The 15,001-nt window shown below is 42.1% G+C and overlaps 2 protein-coding genes across 2 annotated transcripts; both read right to left on the reverse strand. All coding sequences in view use genetic code 12, as the record gives it.

Annotated features, from left to right (window-relative positions):
* Positions 1–1,659: 1,659 nt before the first annotated feature.
* On the reverse strand, positions 1,660–2,441 carry PICST_73528 (predicted protein; the record flags this gene model as incomplete). Its single annotated transcript, XM_001386222.1, has 1 exon — positions 1,660–2,441. A coding segment is annotated over one exon (201 nt), but the record flags the coding sequence as incomplete, so codon positions are not given.
* A 9,587-nt stretch (positions 2,442–12,028) lies between these two features.
* Positions 12,029–14,020, reverse strand: PICST_33311 (predicted protein; the record flags this gene model as incomplete). The annotated part of the gene is made up of 1 exon (XM_001386223.1): positions 12,029–14,020. One exon carries the CDS (start codon positions 14,018–14,020, stop codon positions 12,029–12,031), a length of 1,992 nt encoding a protein of 663 aa, XP_001386260.2.
* Positions 14,021–15,001: the final 981 nt, after the last annotated feature.

The raw sequence follows: 15,001 nt of genomic DNA on the forward strand, positions 1-15,001 counted from the left end.
GCAATATCACCTCGTATGGTATTGCTAGCATAAAGAAGCTTTCCTACTATGCTTCTGTAAATTGTTGCATCGCAGGGTTTGGATTTCTGGTTTAGATGCTGTCCCTGAATAATAGGACTTTTCACGCTGTTGAGCTCTTCAAGATTTAGTTCCTCCAACGTTTTCTTGATGTAGTCAGAAAGATTTGCTGTGATCCCATCAGGGCCCTGTTCTATGTTGATTCCTAGGAATTTGCGTGCCAATCCAAGATCCTTCATCTTGAACTTGTTCAGGAGAAGTTTCTTGGCTTCGTAGATTTCATTTTCTCGAGGACTCGCAATAAGTAGGTCATCAACGTAAAGGCCAAGAATCACATTATTTCTTCTGTAGATCCCGAACTCGGATTTCGATCGAATAAAGCCGTTATTCTCCAAGAATTTATTGATAGTCGAGTTCCAGATCAATGGAGCTTGTTTTAGACCATATAGTGATTTGTTCAACTTACAAACCATATGTGGGAATTGCTCATCTATGAAACCTTTGGGCTGCTTAATGTAGAGTTCTGTATCAATCTTCCCATTTAGGAAGGCCGTCGAGACGTCCATCTGATGAATCTTCATCTTATGGACAGCCGCAATGGCTAGTAGAAGTTTGATACTTTCACTCCTGATCACAGGCGCAAAGGTTTCTTCATAGTCAATTCCATGTTTTTGTCTAAAACCTAGAGCAACTAGTCTGGCTTTGTAAGTTCCATCATCTTTGATGGTATAGACCCACTTCATTCCTAGGGCTCGTTTCCCCTTAGGAAGCTCAGCAAGAGTCCACGTAGAGTTTTCCATTTGAGCACCAAATTCCTTGTTCATAGCTTCAATCCATCGTTCTCGTTGAGGACTGTTAGTGGCTTCCTCATAGGTGCGTGGCACTTGTGGAGTCATTATGGTGACCATAAATGCACTGCTACCCATAATGAGAGGTTGGCCATGTGTTTCAGTATAGTCGAGATCGTTGGGATTGTCTGCTTCTGAAAACGATTCACTATCGGTGGTGATGTACTCAATTTGTTGTCTCTGTGGATAGTTGATCAAATTTTGATTGTTCTGTTGTCTCTGTGACCGTGTTGGAACAAGTATTGGTCTGTGTGCCCTCTTGAGTGTTTGTGGATGTGTTCCATCACGCGACGGAACCGGGGTGAGTTTATGCTTAACCCCATTCACCGGAGGAGGACGCGATACAACAAGATGAGTTAGTTTGTTGTTGGCCTCAGAATTCAGAGGGACCAAGGCACGGTCAGACAGCGATAGGATGAGTTCCATCCCCCCTGAAGCAGGCAACTCAATGAGACGAGTAGGAGAAAGACCCGGAGGGAGGAGGAATTGCTGAGAACGAGATTGAAGTGGGGGAGAAGCAGGAAGCTCAACAATAGGAGAGGATTGAGGAGAGTCGGATTGAACGACCCTAGGCAGTGGTTGAGGAGGAGGTGGAGGTGTAGAGGACACCACAGTCTGCGTAGTAGGAGTATGACGAGTAGGCGGCAGAGAATAATTGGCGGAGGTGTCCTCCATGTCCGTATTAGAAGTAGGACGAATAAGCGAAAGGGGATCCATGTCGGAGGCATCCTCCATTTCCGAGTCGTGATAAGAAGAGAGGTCATCCGAATCCATCACCACGATGTCCATATAGGTGGACGGATCTGGATATTCTTCCTGATCCAGCAGAACATCCATAGAGGAGCGCGTGGAGATTAAAGGTGACGAACGTGGATGAGTGCCATATTGCTCAGGAGCATCGAAGAATTCCTGATCAGAGACCACTTCCATGTCATAGCCATCTTCAGACATAGGTTCAGGCTCAGTATCCGTAGAAACAATTTCCATGGGTATGGCCGATGAAGATCCAGGGATAGGGGATGGAGCCTTAACCGCAGGATGAGGAAGACCGAGAGGAGCAGTAGGAGCAGATAGTATATTGCGAGGAACAGGAAGAAGGGAGGGTACTGTACGAGGTGCTGGAAGTGAAGGTACCGTACGAGGTGCTGGAAGAGATGGCACCTTACGAGTTGAAGGAAGGGAGGGTACCTTACGAGGAGCAGGAAGGGATGGTACCTTACGAGGAGCAGGAAGGGATGGTACCGTACGAGGAGCAGTAAGAGTTGGTACCTCACGAGAAGCAGGAGCTGTATAGGAGTCGTCAGACAGCTCGTAGGAGTCAGAGGGAGGCAGATCAGACCTCTGAGCCAGAACAACGGCACGGGATGGTGCAGTTAGAGCCGCAGAAGTAGAAGGTACCAGAGTATCAGAAGGTACCGGAGCAGAAGAAGGTACCGGAGCAGAAGAAGGTACCGGAGCAGAAGAAGGTACCGGAGCAGAAGAAGGTACCGGAGTAGAAGCAGGAGCCGGAGTAGGAGAAGGTACCAGAATAGGAGAAGGCACCGGCGTAGGAGTCGACGGAGGCTGCGACAGAGGAGTAGTAGATGCAGCAGGAGAGACCGGTGCCGAAGCAGACGACAGAGCTGCAGATGAACCTGGCGATTGAGAAACAGTACTGCCAGATGGCGTGGATGGAGGCGAGGGAGATGGGGCCAGAGACACACGAGGACCCTGAGTGAGGCCTGGAGCAGGTGCCAGAATAGAAGGAAAACTGCCACCACCACTACCACCACCACCAATGGAGGTAGCCGACACGACAGTAGACGTCAGAGGTCTTGCAAAAGGAAAGACATTTTCCTGGAACCGAACATGAGAAGAGGTAATCACTTGTCTGGTAGCGAGATCATAAACAAGATGAGCTTTCCGAAACGGATCAGATCCAAGATAAACACCCTTGATTGCACGAGCGACCAACTTCAGTTGACGGTGATTGGGTGGAACATTCACAAAGGCAGCACACCCAAACACTTTAAGTTGAGATAAGATAGGCCTCGCGCCATGCCAGAGTTCAAATGGCGAGCGATTTTGGAGAACAGGTGTTGGTAGCCTGTTTAGGAGAAATGCAGCATGTTGGAGTGCATGCGGGAAGAGGGGCGAAGGAAGAGAGCTCGCAGTGATCATGGTACGCGTTTTATCAAGAACGGAGCGAATCGCTCTTTCAGCACGTCCATTTTGGTGTGAGTTACCAGGCACAGTAAGCTGGGTCTGGATACCTTCTGCCGCAAAGAATGAAGTAAGCGTCAGATTGACAAACTCACCGCCATTGTCAGATCGAAAATTACAGACACGGTAGCCACCACGACTGGAGAAGTGGTTTGTCCATGCCTTAATAACTTTGATAATAAAGTCCGCAGCATCCGATTTCTTGAGGAGAGGGCCAACAGCCTTGAAGCGAGTAAAGTCGTCAAGAAGAATACAAAAATAAAACAACGAGGAGGGACCACCGGCATGAGGACCGGACAAATCACAGTGAAGAAGTTGCAAGGGAGCAGATGTGACTGGGCCAGTGGTCGTTTTGGGAATCACCCGAGTGCTCTTGGAGCTAAGACATGCTTCACATGAAATCGAGTCGTGAACGGCCGTGCGAGGCATGTTCGGATATTTCAAGGCCAGACGAACGACAGTAGGAGAAGGGTGGCCAAGGCGAGCATGAACAAGAGCAGAGGCAGAAATAGGTGCCACACCAGGGTCCGCAGCAGGAGCGGGGGCCGAGTAGGCAGAGTGGTTAGCCCGCGAGACAGTCGAGGGGCGGACAATTTCGAGACACAGCAAGTAAAGATTTCTCAGGTCTCTGGTAGCAAGTTGGCCATACTTAGGGTGAACAATGTCATCATGAGAGATAACAAGTTTGTCGCCCGTAGTAGTTACAGCCAGGATGGAAAGAAGATTCTGAGTACAGTCAGGAACGTAAAGAACATTGAACACCCGAATCTTCTGACCATGGAGATCAAACACAAGAGTACCACGACCGGCAATCGAGAGAGGCTCGTGACCGGCGTTCATGACAGAACCAGAGTGAGGAATGATGTCATGAAAGAGACTTCTATCGTTACAAATGTGGGTAGAAGCACCTGAATCAAAAATAAAGCTGGCAGAGGAAGAAGAAGCCAAGAGGGCATAGTGGGTGTAGTGGGCGAGATGGGCATAGTAAGCACCGGGCTGGTCAAAACCAAAGGTCAGAGCATCATCAGCGAGAGCATAATGAGCAGCAGGCTTTGGACGAGAGCCGTGCTTCCTGCGGTGCTTCCCTGGACCGCCAGGACCAAAACGAGAAGCCATACGAGGAACTTCACCCTCACGATAAGGAGCAGGGCAGTTCTTGGCCATGTGACCACACCCATAACAGTTGTAGCAATCAAGCTGCCAAATCAGATCCGTACCTTTAGCCTTGATCAAGTTCCTGGTGACAGGACCAGAAGGAGAAGACAAGGAGGTAAGGGCATAAGCAGATTGAGACGAGGACAGGACCAGCAAGGCGGAGGACGTGGCAGGAGGAGAAAGTTCATCATGATAAGCAAAGAAATTGAGAACTTCGTCCGCAGTCACCGTGGGAGTCAGGCGAACTTGAGAAAAGAATAGATCTCTCACCTTGGAGTTTCCCGTACCATAAAGGAAGAGGAGCGCTTTCATGGAGTCGTTATCGTACTTCGTCATAAACGCAGTCAACTTTTCAGCAATCAAGAACCCAGCTTCAGTCGTAATGGTCGGATCAGCAAGACGACCAAATAAGTACTTGAGATAGCCGACCGCATCCCTAGAGCTGGCGATCGCATACTTGGTTTCGACAGCTTTCCAAGTTTCGACACCCAGAGAGTAGTGCGTGAACAATGACTGAACGTCAGGCTTCATACACTTGAGGATAAGCTCACGGAGCTTGTGGCTCAACGCCTGCTGGTCCGTAAAGGTGATGGAAAGTTCTTTTTCTGAAAGATAAGCAGCAATCTCTGTAGCCAAGACGCAGCTACTGAACATACCAGTCATCCAGTCTTTCCATTCCAGAAAGTTCTCACGGCCTCTGAGAAGAAGAGTATCAATGACCATGAGGCCGGAATTTAATTGGCTCATAACCTGTTGAACTGTTTGCTTTGGAAGCTCAGTAGATTGAATCGGATTATTCATAATGTAGGACAGTATATTGATTAACTTATTTAAGATAGATAATTTCCATATAGAAGAAGAAAAGTTATAGAAAGTTAGAAAGGAGAAGGGGGAGTAAGACCCCCTTATATAGATGCCAAATACAATCACAGGCTGACCCCTCATCAGGAGGAAATGAAACGACATGACCAGAATTTCAGGTTAGTCGGACATAATTGATTCTCATTGGTAGATGTTATCTTATCACATTACTGTGCACAATTATGTCTGAATGGCTGCAAATCCTGCATTCATAAAGTTTACGCATTGGATTAAAAATAGAATATAGAATATGCTTTTAGGTTTGATATCAGCATATTCAACAGAACATACCAGTCATCCAGTCTTTCCATTCCAGAAAGTTCTCACGGCCTCTGAGAAGAAGAGTATCAATGACCATGAGGCCAGAATTTAATTGGCTCATAACCTGTTGAACTGTTTGCTTTGGAAGCTCAGTAGATTGAATCGGATTATTCATAATGTAGGACAGTATATTGATTAACTTATTTAAGATAGATAATTTCCATATAGAAGAAGAAAAGTTATAGAAAGTTAGAAAGGAGAAGGGGGAGTAAGACCCCCTTATATAGATGCCAAATACAATCACAGGCTGACCCCTCATCAGGAGGAAATGAAACGACATGACCAGAATTTCAGGTTAGTCGGACATAATTGATTCTCATTGGTAGATGTTATCTTATCACATTACTGTGCACAATTATGTCTGAATGGCTGCAAATCCTGCATTCATAAAGTTTACGCATTGGATTAAAAATAGAATATAGAATATGCTTTTAGGTTTGATATCAGCATATTCAACATATTCAACACTTGAGAATAAGCTCACGGAGCTTGTGGCTCAACGCCTGCTGGTCCGTAAAGGTGATGGAAAGTTCTTTCTCTGAAAGATAAGCAGCAATCTCTGTAGCCAAGACACAGCTACTGAACATACCAGTCATCCAGTCTTTCCATTCCAGAAAGTTCTCACGGCCTCTGAGAAGAAGAGTATCAATGACCATGAGGCCAGAATTTAATTGGCTCATAACCTGTTGAACTGTTTGCTTTGGAAGCTCAGTAGATTGAATCGGATTATTCATAATGTAGGACAGTATATTGATTAACTTATTTAAGATAGATAATTTCCATATACAAGAAAAAAAGTTATAGAAAGTTAGAAAGGAGAAGGGGGAGTAAGACCCCCTTAAATAGATTCCAATCGTACCATAGGCCGACGCCACATTAGGATGAAATGAGGCAAGATTAGCAATTTCAGATTAATTAAACATAATCGTTTCTTATTGGTAGATGATATCAACATCTTTATGTGTGGCACAATTATGTCTAAATGGCTGCAAATCCTGCACTTGTAAAGTTAACGCATTGGATTAAAAATAGTATAGAATATGCCTTTAGGTTTGATATCAGCATATTCAACAACTTCTACCACTGAAGCCGAATATATCGCACTAGCAGAAGCCGTGAAAGAAGTGCTTTGGTTGAGAACCCTATTTGGTGAACTACAGATACCACTAACAATAGGAATTCGTGAGGATAATGTATCCTGTATAAAACTAAGTGAACATCCAACCGTTCATCTGAGGACTAAGCATATCGACATAAGATACCATTTCTATTGAAATGTGAATTGTTGATATGATGGACTCTAGTTTATGTAGACCTCTTGATTGCCTATCCATGTTGTAATTTGTCTGTCTTCTTCTTTATCTTGATACAACTGTTTAAACAAGGCGCGCAACTTGTCTATATGGATACAGCGTATCCTACAGTTGTTCAATATGTTATTCTCTACATCTCTAGAATAACCTCCCTCAAATGAATCGTAAATTGATTAATTATAAACGTATAAACTTTTTCAAGACTTTGAGGATTTCAGCTTTCTTTTATACCTCAGAGTTGCCTGCACATCAGTGCGGCTTAATTTGCAACCTGTGCGTTTCTGAATAATGCTTCTAATCTGAAATATTATTTCTTGCATTCGCAGTTTCTTGCACGCTCAGTTTCTTGTTATATAACTAAACTTCAATCTATTGGATTACTCTAGATTTCCAATCTCAACACTGTTGGCCCTATTCTCAAGAAATCGGATGCTGCGGACTTCATTATCAAAGTTATTAAGGCATGGACAAACCACTTCTCCAGTCGTGGTGGCTACCGTGTCTGTAACTTTCGTTCTGACAATGGAGGTGAGTTTGTCAATCTGACGCTTACTTCATTCTTTGCGGCAGAAGGGATCCAGACCCAGCTCACTGTGCCTGGTAACTCACACCAAAATGGACGTGCTGAAAGAGCGATTCGCTCCGTTCTTGACAAAACGCGTACCATGATCACTGCGTGTTCTCTTCCTTCGCCGCTCTTCCCGCATGCACTCCAACATGCTGCATTTCTCCTAAACCGGCTACCAACACCTGTTCTCCAAAATCGCTCGCCATTTGAACTCTGGCATGGCGCGAGGCCTATCTTATCTCAACTTAAAGTGTTTGGGTGTGCTGCCTTTGTGAATGTTCCACCTAATCACCGTCAACTGAAGTTGGTCGCTCGTGCAATCAAGGGTGTTTATCTTGGATCTGATCCGTTTCGGAAGGCTCATCTTGTTTATGATCTCGCTACCAGACAAGTGATTACCTCTTCTCATGTTCGGTTCCAGGAAAATGTCTTTCCTTTTGCAAGACCTCTGACGTCAACTGTCGTGTCGGCTACCTCCATTGGTGGTGGAGGTAGTGGTGGTGGAAGTTTTCCTTCTATTCTGGCACCCGCTCCAGGCCTCACTCAGGGTCCTCATGTATCTCTGGCCCCATCTCCCTCACCTCCATCCACGCCATCTGGCAGTACTGTTGCTCAATCGCCAGGTTCATCTGCAGCTCTGTCGTCTGCTTCGGCACCGGTCTCTCCTGCTGCATCTACTACTCATCTGTCGCAGCCTCCGTCGACTCCTACACCGGTGCCTTCTCCTATTCTGGTGCCTTCTCCTATTCTGGTACCTTCTCCTACTCCGGCGCCTGCTTCTGCTCCGGTATCTTCTTCTGCTCCGGTACCCTCTACTTCGGCGGTCCAAACTGCTCCTTCCCGTGCCGTTGTTCCGGTTCAGAGGTCCGATCTGCCTCCCTATGATCCCTACGAGCTGTCTGACGACTCCTACACAGCTCCTGCTTCTCGTGAGGTACCATCCATTCCTGCTCCTCGTAAGGTACCATCCCTTCCTGCTCCTCGTCAGGTACCATCCCTTCCTTCAACTCGTAAGGTGCCATCTCTTCCTTCTACTCGTACGGTACCTTCACTTCCAGCACCTCGTCCAGTACCCTTACTTGCTACTGTTCCTCTCGGTCTTCCTCATCCTGTGGTTGAACCTGCACCCACTATCCCTGGATCCTCATCGGCCATACCCATGGAAATAGTTTCTACGGATACTGAGCCTGAACCTATGTCTGAAGATGGCTATGACATGGAAGTGGTCTCTGATCAGGAATTCTTCGATGCTCCTGAGCAATACGGTACTCATCCACGTTCGTCACCTCTGATCTCCACACGCTCCTCTATGGATGTTCTGCTGGATCAGGAAGAATATCCAGATCGTCAACCTATATGGACATCGTGGTGATGGATTCGGATGACCTTTCTTCTTATCACGACTCGGAAATGGAGGATGCCTCCGACATGGATTCCCTTCCGCTTATTCGTCCTACTTCTAATATGGAAATGGAGGACGCCTCCGACACGGTGTCCTCCACTCCTCACCTCCTCCTCTACCCCTGTCTCAGACATTTCATCGTTCATAGCTTCTATCCATGTCCCAGTATCTTGGCTTCCGACAGCTTCGCTATAGCTACTGGGAGTCTTGGGGCTACCTAAAACACTTGTAGTAGCAGTGAACGCATGCTTTGAATTTCCACATTTCTTCGTCTGACATCTGGTAATCTTCATCATTTGGATCATCATTTAAAGACTCCGGAGAACCTCCTTCGTAGTCACTTATGTATTCAATTCTAACCCTCTTGTGAGCCACAGCATCGTCATAAGAGGGAACTGTTGTAAATTTATGTTTAGTGACTTTGCTCACTAAGCATAAACTTACTTTTTCCTGATTCCTTATTGGTGTATCATAAGTTCTTCCCGATGCATGTGTTGAATATGCTAATATTGAACCTAAAGGCATATTCTATATGTTCAATCCAATGCGTAAATTTTATAAGTGCAGGATTTGCAGCCATTTAGACATAATAGTCGCCACACATTAAGATGATAAGTTAACATTTACCAATGAGAAACAATTAAGATCAACTAATCTGAAATTCTGCTGATCTAGTTTCATTTGATCCTGATGTGGGTCAGCCTGTGTTGGATTGGAATCTATTTAAGTGGTCTTACTTCCCCTTCTCTTTTCTAATTTTCTTCAACTTTTCTTCTTATATATGGAAAATATCTAACCTAAATAGTTATAATAAATTATGTTCACATGAGTTTAGACAATCTCATTCAATCTACGGAGCTTCCAAAGCAAACAATTCAACACAACGAAGTCACAGTGAAACTACAGTAGGGCGGTGGCAGAAACTGTTGAATATGCTAGTATTGAATCTGAAGGGATGTGGAATTTTTATTCAATGCTTATAAGTGCGGGACTTGCAGACATTCAAACATGATTTTGAAAACATCTTAAGAATAAAAAAATCCACCAATGAGAAGCAGCCATTGCAAAAATCTTCTCATCTCATATAAATGACACAAGCTTGTTTAGTCAGACTGTTTAGATTTGAGATCTATTTAAGGGGATCATGGTATCTCTCTTTTATCTACTCGTATAAATATTCTTTCTTTTTAGATATGGAAATTCACTATCGTTAAATAGGTTAGACAATATACTATCTTGACAATGAGAGAGAGACAATCTGTACCAATCTAAGGAAGCAAACAGTTAAACAGTTTACACTTCAATAATTCGCCTTAGTATTATATACGGAATGGCTGCAAAATGTAACAATTTTCTCCAGCAACCATACAGTAATTTCCTGACAATATTCGTAGCCCCCTTAATAAGTTCATTCTCTGTAGATCTGCGTTGGCTTAAAAATTAAGGCAAGTAGAGACTGGTAGACTTCACATTCTCTTGCAAAACCACCTCAATTTTAGCAAAAGAATGCGCTTGCCTTTGAAGAAAAAGCACTGAAGAGACGAATTATGGCGCCAACAAATGACAAAATTTGCACTAACTGGTGATAAATTAATTAGTGTGCAATTTAGACTTTCACAAATAAATCATTCGCGATCTGAATACTAATGAATAGATATAAAACAGAAATCATTCGTAAACCCTATATCATAAACTCAAAATTCTATGATCTGACTCATGTGATTTTAAGAAGAGTGAATTCTTTCAATGAGGGATCATAATTTTACGTTAGGGCTCATAGGTTTTGCACGTGGAGCATAGTTTTGAAAACTGGAGCAATATGAGAGACCTAAATCAGTGAAGGGGACCTAAACCAGAGAGCGAAAGTTATACCAAGTGCTACATTTATATTAGAGGGTACTCAAAGGGATATGTATTGTGATTCAAGAAAGTACTACTGCAGGCTCTCATTTTAAGGGGGCAACCTTTATAAACCTACTGGTTATATTTTACTAAGTTGTGATACATTGGAGTTAGTCTATAATATATTGATCAACTATAATTCCTTATATCCTTTTTGTCATTTTGCCTAAACAATTGTATGAGGACACAAAGAACAGCAAATTAACTCAACTGCTTTACTTATTTCTCTTAGACTTATTAATTCATAAGCGGTACTCATTTATGAATAATTCTGAAGCTGCCATGCTCTTTAGCTCCTTGTTTGCTCAACTACTTGATACCTCTCTCAATCTCAAAGTACTGAAACTGCTTATGGACATCTTTTCCCCCCTTCTTTGCTTGTTATTCTGTGATGTGGTATACTTTTTCTTCTCTTTAGTAGGAATGATCCAGCTATCCAGCGCTTCGTTTACTTTCAGGTTGATGCTAACTCGTTTCAGATTGCTGTCTCCTTCCTTGTCTACTACTCCTAGGTCATTCTACTCTTGACAGAATCTACCTCTTCTGCAGGATTTGACTAGTTTAAGACCGCATCGCCCGACATGGTTTTCCATCATGAAGAGCCTTCCTGGCTATGTTGTGGATTTCCGTGCCATTTCTGTCCATACCATGCCGTAACAGTCCACTTCCTTTAAGAATGAAATGATGCCGACTTAGTCCAAGCAACTCTGGCTCCAGCAAGGTCGTTGTCTTGCGGAACTTTTCAAGTTTCTACAGCCTACAACAAGCTGACTATCCGACCAGGTTATTGGTGAAATTTTACAATACCTGAATCTTACAAGAATTATACTCCTCAGTTTAACGTGGTAAAATATCATTGGATATGGAAAGGAGTTATCCCTGCCAGGCATCTAGCAAAGGACTATAAATAAGCTCGATATATTGCAATGTTTAGAATATGTAATTGGACTTCATTATCAACAGTTCAAAAATAATTATTATTAAGAATACAATGCCTAATTTTCAAGATGACTTACTTAAGGCGCGTCAACATTATTGCTAACCTCAGATTTTACGAACTGGATTGCAATTTTCCTCATAGAGATAAATTGTTTGCATAGAAATTTTTAATCATTCTGAGAATTTTGACCTTATCTAGATATTAGCTTGGCTTCGGTTCATTGGAAAGGTATCTGATTTTTTTGCGAATCAATTTTCAAAGAACAAAAGGATTGGTTGTTGACATTGAGGTAATTCTGGGTTTGCTTCATTAAATTAGCACGACGTGGAAGATCTCATTCAAAATCCTATGACTTGTACTTCCGTTGAACTCAAAACAAATTCCCGAGTTGATGTTCAGAATAGAATTTTGTTTGAAAACAAGATTTCCCTAAGGCACGAGAATACAATTTTAATTTAGGAAATAATGCAATTTGTGTAGTTGCACATATTCCAATATTTACTGGTATGCTCTTCTTTTGACATTGCGTCTAATTTTCCATATTCCTCCAATCCTGCTCTTCTTCTCGAAGGAAACATAGGGATAAGGTACTGGAATAATGTTACTCTTCGCCGATTGGGAGCTGATTTGTTTGATGAGAAGTGTCAGGTTTAAGATTTCTGAACTAGGAATTTCCCCTTCACCTCTGACCAAATATACTGTGTAGCCATGTTCTATGAGAGACTTGATCTTATCAGAATTTTGACATGGCATGTACATGTTCAAATAGTTGAGCGTTCGATTTATACTATGGATCATGGATAGCCCCATATATAGAATTCCCTGTGAGTCGTTTCCCCCTACTATAGCAACGAACTGTGAAGAATTTAGATAAAGTGGAAGAGTATTGTGTAGTGTTGAAGGATGTCTGTAGTTCTTAATTGTATGATGGACTTCAGCATCGACAAGATAGACCCCCACGATAGTGGAGTCCATCATTAATACGATATCCTCGTAGTTGAAGTCTTTACCTACATCGAAGTTTAACATTGTGAATGAGCTAACACCAGTAAATGTTTCCACAGAGTTCACAGTCTCATAGGATATACGAAAGGGTGAACTGTCTAGTATATGGCCATTGAAGTCAAACTTTTCTGCTTCAAGTTGATGGAAATATAATAGTTTTGAAAAGTTTCTGATTTGTGATGGAGAATATTTGGAAGTATTGAAAATTCCAGGTAATATATCCAAATTCTGGTAATGCAAATTCTGAAGTATTTCTAAATTATCAGGATGGTCTTTATCCAAAGAACTCGTTAGTAGCAATAGGAAGTCAGGGTTGACAATTTGTGTCACTTCCATCAAAATTTCCTTTCCGTAGCCTCTTATCCATCCTGGGGTATTAATGACAAGATGGTTTCCTTTCAAAGCATGTAACTTCCTGTAAGACTTGATTAGTGACTTTATAATCCTTATGTACTGCTTCGGTTCATGAATAGGAGACGAGAAGCCGAAATAATGCTCCACGGTATTTTCAATTGAACACGAAGAAGAAGATGGAAGACACATTCCGAAAACAGGTTTAGTTATTTCTCTTAGTGATAATGAATATGGATAAGAAAATTCTGGTTGTCCTGGATCTAACTCCAAGTACGAGACTGGCGAATCTCCTCTTAATAACAAAGTGTTAAGAATAGCCTTTGAAGCTGTAGACTTGCCACTATTCTTATTTCCGATGATCATTATTACTTTTGGAAGCTGTTGCTTGTTCATGCTGTGTCCCAATCTTTCTATTGTTGCAGACCACGGCCTATCCAAATATAAAGCATTGAAACCTCTATCTCTAAGTATAATCTCGAAAGAATATCTGAAAAATAATTTCTCATAATCTCCGATTTCATCGCTTTCATCAAAAATTAGTTTGCTGTACAATAGTCTCTTGAACGGTGAGTAATACTCTCCAATGTTTTCGGCACCTGTATGAAAATTTCGTAGCACAATTACAGATTTATAATCACTATTGAACAAATGTGAGTTCTCGGGTGTCATTGTATCCTGAATTCCAATGGAACGGTCCAAAACTTGTGTACTTGAAATAACAGGCAAAGATTGTGATGCTGGAGCAAATATTTTATAGTAAATGGGTTCTGCAAACATATAATGATGATTGTTCATCAAAACAGCACCTCTTTGGACATTTAGTTCACATTGACCATTTAGTACGACGAACTCGTTAACTTTCAAACCAATTATCACTTCATCTTCCCCAAATATAAGATTTTCTGAACTTGGAATGAACCTTGAATGTGAAATCAGATTTGAAGGTTTGTAAGATACTTTGGGTGCCGAAGAAGCACGGATAGAATTTGTATCTACAATAGTAGGAATTTCAGCCTCTTCATCAGATGAATTCAATTCATATCTTACTATGTCAGTATCCTCTCCATCTTCAGCTTCATGAAATATCGACGCAATCGATGAAGTATCCTTTAATGCAGCATAGGCACTCATTTGATGGTGAAGATGACCAGCCTTGATTGTTCTTCACATCTTTCCTAATTTTCAATGAGAAAACATGGCGTGCATACAACGAGATGACATCTTCCAGGAAATTAGCGTAGTTGATGGCATACCTGTGTATAAGATTTGATTACCATCTTTCATACGACTCTCCTTGCTTGCACTTTTGATCTTCGTATTCAAAAATTGTACCCAGAAAGAATTAGAAATTGCGATAATAAAATAAGGTAGTATTTACATCATAGTGCTCCAGGTATTTTTCCGGAAAATTTCGGTAATGTAAAGCCTTAATTGCATTCAAATAGATAATAAATACACAGCCTGAAGAGTTGCGTGTTACTTGTATGTAACTTTAGCAACCAGATATTTATCCGCATATTCGGAAAAATTTTATAACCAGTTAATCCAGACAGAAAGAACAATAATATATGCTTATCCATAACGTAGTCAGATATTTACATGGAAGTAGGGTTAGTTTATAGGCATGAATGTTTTCGCCTTTAAGATGCCATACGTAAGATAGAACAAAGAATACTCTCATAGGTATACAGAAAGACTACCTTTCTCTCCTGATGACAGCTGTCAACAGAGCTGTTGAATAAATAAGGCATTATTCATTTATAATTTAAGTATGAAGGGGGTTGGAAAAGCGACAGCAAGAATCATTGGCAGCCGTTGGCTAGTGGTGTGATGAAAATAGAGCATTTTGGGGAGTAGTCACAAAAATTTGGTCAGTTACAATGTTGGACCAGGTGATACCTTCATATAATTCAATTTGTCCACACTCTGAATGCTCTCATCTCGTTATTTTCTGCACTCCAAATAGGAAAGTAGTGATGCGAGAACGCGGAGTTCATTAGTGCAGAAGGGCAATTATGCCCCGAAACTTTTTTCTTAGTCGTCGTAGTACCTGGAATATTTAAACCTACGTAATTGTCTGAATTGCAGATATTCAATATTACACTAAAAGTC

Source organism: Scheffersomyces stipitis, chromosome 7, assembly GCF_000209165.1.
Source record: "Scheffersomyces stipitis CBS 6054 chromosome 7, complete sequence".
In the NCBI taxonomy this organism is placed as follows: Eukaryota; Fungi; Ascomycota; class Pichiomycetes; order Serinales; family Debaryomycetaceae; genus Scheffersomyces; species Scheffersomyces stipitis.